The sequence below is a fragment of the Bubalus kerabau genome, chromosome 4 (genome assembly GCF_029407905.1).
Source record: "Bubalus kerabau isolate K-KA32 ecotype Philippines breed swamp buffalo chromosome 4, PCC_UOA_SB_1v2, whole genome shotgun sequence".
Lineage (NCBI taxonomy): Eukaryota > Metazoa > Chordata > Mammalia > Artiodactyla > Bovidae > Bubalus > Bubalus kerabau.
The window spans coordinates 115,627,910-115,640,299 of record NC_073627.1 but is presented as its reverse complement, the minus strand read 5'-3'; the positions used below and the strand labels follow the sequence as shown (position 1 = coordinate 115,640,299).

At 37.6% G+C, this 12,390-nt stretch overlaps 1 protein-coding gene across 1 annotated transcript in view; it reads right to left on the bottom strand.

The window, feature by feature from the left end:
• The window catches only part of TMC1 (transmembrane channel like 1), a 141,936-nt gene that overhangs the window by 14,112 nt on the left and 115,434 nt on the right, over positions 1–12,390 (bottom strand). Inside the window, exon 15 of the mRNA XM_055578311.1 lies at positions 5,203–5,270. Coding sequence (XP_055434286.1) covers positions 5,203–5,270 — 68 coding nt within the window. The remainder of the gene's footprint in view (positions 1–5,202; positions 5,271–12,390) is intronic.

Sequence of the window (12,390 nt, the reverse complement as noted above, 5' to 3'; positions counted from 1 at the left end):
CTGTGCCTAATAAGGTACTATGTTTTGTTGATATTCAATTGCAAGCTTTATGTGTTTTTGAGATGAAAATTCGACACATCCATTTAATTTTGTTTATCTGTTAATTCTCTTACTTTAGTTTGTCCTGGAAGTCCACTGATTTGTACATGCAATTTTTTAAAAGTATTTTAAAATGCCACTTTTAAACAGGAACCATTTGGGTAAGGTCACTCTTAACTTGCTGACTTCAGTGGTTAAATCAACAAAGTAAATTTCAACTTCCATTGATGAGAAAATCCATTAGCACCATAAAGCCACATTAATGGCAATTTATTAATCCAAAATCCAAAAGTGGATACATGCACACTTATTTCAGAAATACAAGCAGTGTCCTATCTTTTAAACTGTCCCAAATATAATAAAATCCAGCAATTCTAGTTAGGATTTGCACATTCTATTTCCTGGTTATGTGGAATAATTGTTTTAATCAATCCAATATAGATTTGGTATATTATATGGCAGAGACATTACTTTGTCAACAAAGGTCTGTCTAGTCAAGGCTATGGTTTTTTCCAGTGGTCATGTATGGATGTGAGAGTTGAACTATAAAGAAAGCTGAGCACTGAAGAATTGATGCTTTTGAACTATGGTGTTGGAGAAGACTCTGGAGAGTCCCTTGGACTGCAAGGAGATCAAACCAGTCCATCCTAAAGGAGATCAGTCCTGGGTGTTCATTGGAAGGACTGATGTTGAAGCTGAAGCTCCAATACTTTGGCCACCGCATATGAAGAGCTGATTCATTTGAAAAGACCCTGATGCTGGGAAAGATTGAGGGCAGGAGAAGGGGACGACAGAAGATGAGATGGTTGGATGGCATCACCGACTCAATGGACATGGGTTTGGGTAGACTCCAGCCGTTGGTGATGGACAGGGAGGCCTGGTGTGCTGCGGTTCATGGGGTCACAAAAGAGTCGAACATGACTGAATGACTGAACTGAAGGCGTAAGGGGTTGACTTAGATGAAGAAGTTATTTTCTGCTATAATTGAACTTGTGCAACCCAACATTAAACCATTTCATTGAAAAGTGGTAATTTGTTACAGTTTGTGTTGTCTTGTTGGTAGGTTCCCATACAACAGATCTGAAAAATATTTAAACATACTAAATTGACCAAAGACTTTGTAGAAAGATGGACTGTTTTTTAAAAAATGGTATGGACTTTGAGTGATGATTTGTCCATGTAGGTTCATCAATTAAACAAAGGTACAGCATTGTGGAAGATGTCAACAGAGGCTGTGCATGGGTAGGGGTAAGAGATATATGGGAACTCTGTACTTTCCATTCAAAGTTGCAGTGAACCTTTAACTTCTCTAGCATACAAGGTTCATTAGTTCTTTAAAAATGAAGGTAAACTTTGGAACAACCTGGAACCCCAGACATGTTAGCAGGTGAGTGAGTGACAGTCCCAGCTGAGGAGTCATAATTACCAAGCACTAGATTATATTCCCAAATGTCAATGTTTGTAATGCAATATACTTACAGATGATTATGCTTGCCCCCTCCTCAAAGTCAGGCTTAGCCACGTGATTTATTTTGGCCAGTAGATTAGAGATAAAAATGAAGTGTCTCACTACTGGGTGAAAACTTTAATAATGCTATGGTTTTTTTTTTCTTCTCTCTCTACTGCTCTGACCAGTGATGCTCCAGAAGGATCCTGTTCTGTCCTGGTCTATGAGTCTATAGTGAGAGTAACTTACAGGAGCAGAGTCCTTTACCAACTCACATTTCACATGGAGTAAACAAGAAATAAACTTATCTTTTTCTATGTCGTTAAGATTTGGGGATTGTATGTCATTGAAACACAACTTAGTCTATCCTAAGATACAGTTTTGCACATAATTCAAGATGCAAACTTGCCTAATTTCACATACATGTGTATCTATACATAGGCATGTGTCATTTATCTGTATGCACACATGTACACTCATATACATAAGTGCATGTGTAAGTAAATAAATTTAAGAATTTCAAAATAAATATCACACAGGCATTTCAAACAAATGACTCAAGAACATTAATCTAGAAAGAGAGATGCCAGCACAGTGATATCTGAATCTTAAAGCTCATTCCATCTTTGCCTGCTACTCGCTAATCAGCTCAGCTCACTAAGTCCCTTACTCAGACCTGATCCCATCATCTGTCAGTTGAAGATCACTCTAATACCTTAGCTTTATAAAATGCTTTTCTTCCAAGAAGATCAAAGCAAATGAAAGCTTATTTTATTTAGCTCTCCTTATTATTCTAGTGACATGGTACAGTGTCAGGTAAATTACTCACATTTGATCAAGTGAGAAAACGAGATAGCAGACTGTGACAAGACTGGCAGGGAGATACAGGAGATAGTGTTGGAACAATGTCCAAACCCATTTTGTTTCTCACTGTATGTTCTCTGCTACTGCTACATCCTGCTCTGATAGAGACATGCTCTGCTTCCATCATTTAAAAATATGATTACAAAATCTGTACTGTTTTAAAAATATGCGTGTAATACAGTTTTACTGATCAGTTCATTTCAGTCACTCAGTTCTGTCTGACTCATTGCGACCCCATGGACTGCAGCATGCCAGGCTTCCCTGTCTATCACCAACTCCCGGAGCTTGCTCAAACTCATGTCCCTCGAATCAGTGATACCATCCAACCATTTCATCCTATGTTGCCCCATTCTCCTGCCTTCAATCTTGCCCAGTATCAGGGTCTTTTCTAATGAGTCAGTTCTTCGCATCAGGTGGCCAAAGTATTGGAGTTTCAGCTTCAACATCAGACCTTCCAGTGAATATGCAGGACTGATATACTTTGTGATTGACTGGTTTGATCTCCTTGCAGTCCAAGGGACTCTCAAGAGTATTCTCCAACACCACAGTTGAAAAGCATCAGTTCTTCAGTGCTCAGCTTTCTTTATAGTCTAACTCTCACATCCATACATGACTACTAGAAAAACCATAGCTTGGACTAGACAGACCTTTGTCAGCAAAGTAATGTCTCTGCTTTTTAATATGCTGTCTAGGTTGCTCATAGCTTTTCTTCCAAGGAGCTGATACGATCATATTAGCTAATTTATAACAAAATGGATTTTACCTATGATTGTTTGACAATTGTTTATATCTGTGTAAATAGCCTACACTACTCAGAAACTCCTAAAGCAGTTATTGAATGTCTCCAGTCACAAACCAGTAATATTGAACACAAAATCTCCATACTCTTTCAATCATTTCCGTAGAAAATGGCCAAATTCGGGTATCAGATCCTTATGTCTCATAAAATAGTCTGAGTACAAGGGAGCCTACTAAACTTGGACTACACACTCCCCACACCACATCCCTACCCCCTCACCAATGTTCTGGGAAGGAGGAAAAGACCGTTTGTACAAAGGGTTGACCCAAAAGTGAATGATAGTTTTTTGCTTCTAGAACTCTGGGAAGCATGTAAATGTCTTATACACTCAAAAAACAGAATCACTTTCTGAAGTCCTCTTCAAACTAACCAGAAGCAAGATTCATCTGAAGGATGAATATAGAAAAAGTGATAGTGTAATGGTACTGCAAAGATTCTGATGATGGGTTTGCCAGAGAACTGAAGAGCATTTTTTTTTTGGATATTTAAGAATTTCAGTATGAATAACAGTGGACTAAAGAGTGGCAAAATTACAGGTGGAACCAATCAGGACACAATTATAAGAGCTTTGCTCACAATGACAACAAATTTCTGGGTCAATCTGTTGTCTTCACTATGAAAGCACAGGAGAGAGACATGCAGCATATGTCTGTACAAATGGTGCCCACCAGGCCTGAGGGATTTATGACACTCTGCATAAGAGCAAGGAATTTTAAAACTGGTAGAAGGCAGTGGTTTCCCATTACCCCAACAGCAGTGTTAGCCATTTTCTGCCATGACAGCAGAATCCCCTATAGGAGATAAAAGAGCAGAAGGTGAGCCCTTTGCTGTCTCTGTAGACAGTCACACGTTGAGCCACCTTGACTTTCCTCTCTGCCTGAAGAAGGATGCCTTTCACTCCATAGTGACTCTCTGGACATATGAGCCATAAATACTGTGTAAAACTTGGAGCAAGAGAACAGGAATCACATTTTGAAACATACCTGACAATGGAGAAGAGGATTTCTTTATAGTCTTCTCTTCACAAGGCTTGACCTAGTGAGGCCCAGGAATTTGACGGGCCCCAACACAGGACGATGGAACCCTTGACTATAGCGTTTAGTTTATTTAAGCAAGATCATTTTAACATTTGCAGAGAGGTCTGCTTTCACAAAGGTTTAACAATTCAGACTAGCAGTGGTTATAGGAGTTGAGTAATATGAAGCTAATGCAAAACTGACTCCAGTAACTAGCATATGTACTTAGGACAATGGTGTGCTCACTGGCACAATATTTGCCCTGTGTCAATGGGATAAGGAAGCTCAGTTATAACTGCTTGTTGGTTAATATGTGTTAGTTAATTGTGACAGATTTTCAAGACACATGGCCCCCAGATGAATTTCCTGCTATGATTCAATTTTTATAGTCAAAAAAGTTTTCTACTGTATCAACTCATCTTAACATGTCAGGATTTACAGTGAAAATGCTTTCATTTAATAAAAGATATTGTCTTTTGTACAGCAGAAGAAATAATTGTGATGTGCAAATGGCCCCATGAAACAAGTTACCAAAAAAAAATCATATTTCTAACTAAATCTTCCTAAAACATGTGTTTCATCTCTATCAAGTATTGAATTTGGTAAGGTAATATTTTTTTAAAGTAGCTATAAATTCCATTTAAAACATATTCAATAGTGACCACAAGTAAGTTTCTCAGAAAGGTCTTATATTAATTTCTTTCCTTCTTAACATGCATTCATGGGATCATTAACATTTCCCTGTAAGATTCTAGTGTCACAAGACATAAAACTATAAAAAGCATTCAAATAATCTAGAAGCCAGAACCTAGACTCCCAGTATTTGATGAAAAAGGGCTCTGCAAAACAGGAAGATGCCTTATAAAATTATTAAGACTTCAAATCTGGGCAGAAAAGTACACAGCCATTCAACTCTGAAAAACAAATGCTGAGTTAGGCACTGATTGTGCACTTCTCTGACATCAGGCTACAGTGCTTTGTGCAATAATGATCTTGCAGGCTCATTTCAAGTGATGAATTGTCCACAGTTGGCTTACCAGATCATTCCTTGATTGAAGATCAGAGCGAGGACATTGCCGCTGATGTCAAACTCAGTGTATGAAGGCTAGAGGAGACAGATATTCACATATGGATTAGCATCTCAAATGGCAAAAATTGAAAGGCCAGTTTTTCATATTTTTATATAGGTATGATTAGACTCTCAACTTCTTTCTAGAAGCAACAACAGCAGAATAATCAATATAATAAATAACTAGCAATACATAAGATAAAGCATCCTTTTTAACACCCCAAAACTCATTTTTAAATGCTATCGTTTGATGTGGAAGTGTGGTGAGACAGGCTCTCATACATTGCTGGTGAAGGTAAAACTCGGTGTATGTTTATAGAAAACAATTTGACAATATCTGATTCTCTTTGACCCTGTAAATTTACTTCCAGAAATTTGTTTTAACAAATTAATCCTAAATGCTGACAAATTTTAAGAAGCAGAGATGAAACCATCTAAATGTATAACTATGCTATGATATATATTGCAGCTAATACAATCAGTGTTGGAATGATATTTACATGCCCAAGAGAAAACTATGCCCTAAGGTTAAACAAAAAATATGTTAACATTATTTTTTCAACTCAATACAGAACTATGCATAAAGAACAAACTTAAAAGTAATCAGTATATTAATAGTTGTTATATGTAGGTAATGGATTATACCTTATTTTCTTAAGTTTTGCATACTTAAAATACTTTTCAACAAAAAATGTGAATTTCTTTTACAATAAAAAAAGAGCTAAAAATACAACAAAGTTAAAGAAGTTATTCAACTCAATGTCCAGTGTTCATATCCTAGATAATACCATCACGTTCAGGGCAACAGCACCTGGTTGTTCTTTGTATGCAGACACCACCAACTGGAAGTGAGCTGGGCATCTCAGCCCGAAGGTTTCCTAGCGACACATTAGGCTTCTTAGAAGGAAAACTCTACCCATGGAGTAATGCTAGTTAGCCACAATAAAGCAGGCTCTATTTAATTTGATATAGGGAATAATCAATCAGGAAATCGACTAATTGGTACCAAGAGAAGAGAACAGCAAAAAATATAAAGTGAGAGGACCACGAAGACAGAGTAATAGAGTGGCACGACCCGATTACTGCCCCAGATCCTGACATTGGCAGATGTGGCTTCAAACCATGTGTATCCTCATAATAACTCCCTCCTCAGCACATACACACACACACACACACACACACACGCATACACACAGAGATAACCTGAGAGTGTCTCAGTTCTTCTTAAACCCAAGAGTCCAAACATATGTTTGTAAGAAGACAGAATAGGTCTCTGATTTGGAACCCCAACAAATCTTTCACAAATTTTGAACACTCTGCCTCAAGAATTCTTGAATCCAGGCATCAACTTTGTCACTCCCCCAAAGGCAGCAGTACTCTCCTACTTAACTGAAAGATATGGACGATGTGCCTCGTGACAGATTCAGGGAGTAAATGGCAAATCTGACATAACAAGAATGGTTAAATAGCAAGATATAATAATAATATGATACGTAATGAAATAATAAATAGCCCTATATATTTGGCAGAACAAAAATGACAGATGACTTCAAGGTAAGTTCACTAAGGATATTACTAAAGATTTTACAAAGTGTTTCACTTAGTTTGCAGATGGAGAAGCTTAATGTAAGATGCAAAGAGGTTCGGTTGACAGTGTTTGTTCTAAAATCAACAATGAGAAAAGTGTGGTTTTCATGGAAAAATGAAGAAGATGAATTGCTTCTAATCTGGAGAAATGTTAGCTCTGAGTCTTTCTCTTTTTCAGGAGCCCTTTGCTCTGCATCAACTTCCCTTTTCTCCTGGAGCCCTGTGAGATCACAGAACGCATGTGACAAACGCTCAGTCGGTGGCCGGCACCATCTGTGGCCTTGAAACGGCTCTTCTCTGTGTCCATTTACGAATCAAACCTTCAACCTTGGCCTCTTTAGAAGAGTGTCAGATTTAGCCCACCAAACTGAGGAAAATGAAAAAAATTCAAACGTTCAGAAGTACATTTCTTTTATTTTCATAAGCACATAAACCTCTTAAAGGCCATTTGAGATGAGATATTTTTATAACCAAGTGACTAGAAAAGCACAAAGGACACACTAGGAATCCCTGGCTTCATACCGTGCTTGCAGCAGGGGCAGCTGAAGGAATGACATCTTTGATGCATAAATTGATTAACTTGATTCAGAGAAAGGGTAGAGGGCCCCTACTGTGCCAGCGGGTTTGTGCTACAGACACTCTCCTGGGATTTAGATCCTAGTATGAGACTTTGCCTGCCATTTCCTAGCTGGGTGAGCTGAGCCAGTCACTGATTAATTCCAGCCTCAGTTTCCTCACAGATAATTTGATGGAATGAACTAGATCAGGGATTGGTGCATTATGGCTTAGGAACCAAATCTGGTCACCACCAATTTTTGTGGATTAAGTTTTTTTTTAGAACATAGCTGCACTCATTCATTTATGTATTGTCTATTGCAGTTTGGAATGAAAACAGGAGTTTAATAGGTACAACAGAGATCATATCGCTTGATGCAAGGAAAATCACTCATTTTCCTCCATGACTACACTTATTCATGATACTCCCCCCACCCCCAACCCTGCAAACCAACCGTTTCTCTCTGTAGACATCAACTGAATGCCCTACAATTTAACTCAATTCAGACACTAACAGACCCCACAGGTTAAGGTTTCATTCCCACAAGACTCATTCATTGAAAGCTCAGGTTGTCATCTATGCTGATTAGAGATTCCCATGACTCCCTCCTCAGGTTTGATCATTTGCTAGAACAGCTCACAGGTCTCAGGAAAACTGTTTACTAGATTACTGGTTTATTATAAAAGGACACAACTCAGGAATAGCAAGTTAAAAAAAAAAAAAAAGATGCATGGGCAAGGTGCAGGGGAAAGAGTACAGTGTTTCTTTGCCTTCTCCAAGTGCACCCTCTTCCCAGTCCCTCAGTATATTCAGCAACCTGGAAGTTCTCCAAATCCCAAGGTTCAGAGATTTTTATGGAGACTTCATCACATGGACAAAACCAATCATTAACTCAGTTTCCATCCTCTCTCCTTTCCCTGGTGGATGGAGGAATAAGGTTGAAATTTCCAAGCTTCTAATTATGGCCAGGTCTTTTGCTGACCAGCCTCCTATCCAGGAGCCCACCAGGAGCTGCCTCATTGGAACAAATAATGCTCCTATCACCCAAGATATCCAAAGGAATTTAGGAACTCTGCATCAAGAATCAGGGCTAAAGACCAAATATAAGATGTTCTTAGCACCTTCAGTGCTTAGGAAACTAAAAAGATTTTAGGAGCTCTGGCCAAGAAGTGGGATGAAAACCAAAATATATTTCTTATTACATCACAATAACATACCTGCAGAAGTGAAAATACTTACTATGCAGTCTTTTACAGAGAAAGTTTGCTTACTTCTAGATAATTTCTAAGATCCCTTTCTAATCTAAAATCTGTTATTGATTGACTCAGTTATTAAAGAATTGCTTCTCTCTAAGCACCTTAAAAATGGAATTTATATTCTATGTATTAAATTCAGAAATCCACACTCTAAAAACAGAACAAATGTAAGAAAGCAAACACATACACACAGAGTGTGAAATTCTAGGCTCATTCTTTTTGAGGTGAATTTTTTTAAAATATGAGATAACATTATAGTTTCATTTTAAGCCAATGCATTCATGAGTGTAAACCAAATTGCAAAGTTTGCCTCTAAAATATAAAAAGGTTAAAAGTAAATAATGCTTGAGAAAAAAAAAAACAAACAGGTTTTCTTGAAACCTGAGATAACAAAATGATTCAAATGGACTAAACGTAGAGAAGTCTCTAAGGGCTGCTCACCCATAATAAGATTTTTAGGAACTAGCAACAGAAGAACCTACTTGGATTTGGGTTGAGGTCTATAATAGTCAAAGAACTAGAAATTATCTTGCTTTATTTTTAGACATTTGTTTGCGGTGGGCTAGAGTCACAGTTAGCTACCCAGAAAGAAGACATATGGTGCTCTCTGGACTAAAAAGTCTGAGAAAATCCATTCTCTCTCTGCAAGTTTAGTTATTTCTGGCAAATCATCAACCTCTGGATATTGTGACATGAAATTCAGGATCTCAGAGGTAATTCTGTCATTGCAGTGACCTGCTTTCTTCACACAAATCTCATTCCCCACAGCTGGAATCACCCTGCTGAGAGCTGCAGGCTGGCCTGGCCTAGGGCTCCAGGGCAATGGTATGCGATGGTGGTCCCCAGACCATCCACACATCAACACCTGGAAAGTTCTTAGTAAATTCTCAAGCCCCATCCAGATCTACTGAATCAGAAACTCTGTGTTTTCATGTGACTTCAGAGCACTCTGATATACACTCAAATTTAAGAACTACTAACCTAGGGCAAATCCAAGCCTCATCTTCTAGGATAATTCAGCACCTCAGGGCTTTGTCTAACCCTCACTGCCTGCAGATAGATTCCATCCAGCCCAGCCTGTTCTTGTCCCTTTGCGCATGTTCTCATCCCCTCACTGGGGACCCATGACTTCTTACTGACTCTTTATCATACCCTCTTCCCTGGACCCCTGAATAGTATCTCATTCCCAGATAAGGAATATCTCCCTATCTCCTAATTCTACATCCCAGCTTCTCCTGCCAATTCCATTCTATAGCAAGAAACCTGTCTAAGCATTTAAGTAACAAATGCCATGGGCTGACTCATGAATTAGTCATGCTTTGGCAGAGTCCTTGGTGTCCCTAGGGGTAAGCATTACAGCAAAAATTCAATATGATGGAAGGCTGGTTCATGGCTTTGAAGTCAATCAGATGTGGGTTTCAATCCTAGCTCCACCACTAACCAGTTAAATTGTCTTTGAGCAAATTATTAGGCATCTCTGATTCTCAGCTTACTGTAAAGTAGGAAAATATCTACTTCATAGTGTTGCTGGCATGATTATACAGAATAACATATGAATTTTGTAGATGTTCTAACACATAGTAAGCACTACAGAAAAATATAATACAGTGTAATATAACTAGGAATATCCTCTGATGGTCTGTGAATCATATGCCTCTTATTTATAGGTAATCTAGTACTCCTTTCATCAGATCTCAGGGAAATCTTCCATATTTTCCACTTACATAAAGTGGAATTTAGTGAGGACCACCTTAAAAATGATGGGGGAGCCTGGTGGGCTGCCGTCTATCGGGTCGCACAGAGCTGGACACGACTGAAGCGACTTAGCAGCAGCAGCAGCACCTTAAAAATGTAATTTTAAACAAAACACTGAAGTTTTAATTTGATTGAATATACTCTTACCTCATGCCATGTATTCAATCCATGTCTTCCTGGATGCTCTTTACTTACTTCATTGACAAATGGCAAGGATGGTGTCAACATAAATTAAAGTGAGAGTAGTGTCGAACCATTATAAAATCCAGAGTTTACAAGAGGCCTCAGGGTGATTTTGCTGAATCAGGGTGGTTAAAATTCTTTCTGTGAGCAAAGCATTCCACTTCCACGAGCCAGTGAACTCTTTAGAAACATTGAGAACCATCTGCTATGCTCAGAGAAACCTTACAGAAAGATTAACTTGCATTACATGGTCTAATAGTCTGCTCCTAGCCAGTAATTTTCCTACCTCAATTCATCCTCTTAGGTTTGTTGTGATGATACTTTGGCTGTGAATTTACAACTGGAAAAATATATAGAGTCACTTTAAACCCAATTTACTCAGATTTAATCAGTATGTAATTCAGTATACTAAACATAATAACTTTCAAAAAAGAAAAGAACACTTCATTGTCCTTATTTATCCTCTGACTAAATAACTTAAGCAACTCAGTTCAATTCACAGACTCTTGATTTTTTTTATGGGTAAAATAAAAGCATTATGATTTATTTTGTCAAAATTTCACCTAAATTTAACATTTTATGGATCTCTGAGTCTAATGCTGGAGTCTGCAGAGTTTACATTTTATAGAGGTTAGTTGTAGAAAATGTGAATGTACTTTTTCAAAAATATCTTCTCTATGAGTGGTCAATTCAATTTAGAGAAATTTCTCATAAGGAAATAATTTGTGCATACCACTATGATTTATCTATGGAGATATTTATCTGCATGGATATAAATAAATGTGATCACAGTGTTTATTATAATAATAAACCATTAGGTACAATTAACTGACAACAAATAAAAAATAGCTAATTATAGTAAATTCATATGTAGAATCATACACAGTCATTTAAAAATTATAAAAGACCAGTTAATAACATAGAGAAAGAGCACCATTAGGTGAAAAATGCAAGTAACTAGTCAATAAGATACATGCTTATATGTATTTACAAAAGTCTATAGTAAAACATATAAATCTACAGTACGTGTTTATCCATACCTAAATAAATATTTATTTAGGTATGCTGGCGTGCTGCGATTCATGGGGTCGCAAAGAGTTGGACACGACTGAGCGACTGAACTGAACTGAACTGAAATAAATATTAATACTCTACAATTCAATGAAGTAATGTCCTGAATGGTAGGACAACCTGTTATTTTTATTTTCATAATAAGTTTCTATTACCCTTTACAGACTTTTTAACAATGAACTGGCATTATTTTTAAAGTTCAGAAAAAAAATTCTTTAGTAGCAGAAATGGACATCTTTTCTCTTTCATTCCTGAAAGGATTCTTAAAAGCATCTCTTCTGTCCATCTCAGGTTCTCCTTTGCTTCAAGCAAGGTGCTTTCTGGACTCATATTGCCAGTCAGGAAATCCAGAAGATCAGAAACACATTCTCATCATTCTCTTCTTCACTAAAGCAGCACCATTTTAGATTCTGCATCTCTATCTGCACTGTCCATACTTGCTAGCTGAGAATGCTTTCTTCCATCTCAATCTTTTGAAATTTTGATTTTTCTTCAATATTTGGCTTAAATGTTTCTTAATTCATCCTGTCTTTGCATTTCTATTGATCTCTACCTCACAACCCCAGCAGAAGTCATGGTGTCTCCAATGTGCAATTACATTTCCTGCTCTGTGCTGACAAGGGAAGCTTGTAGCAGAGTGTGAAGAATTCGTGAATGAATATTTTACCGAAAGAGGGCAGTATCCTCAGCTCCTGCCATTTTCTCCAGCGTGGGAATATGGGCCTTACAATATGTCAGGAAAAATAAG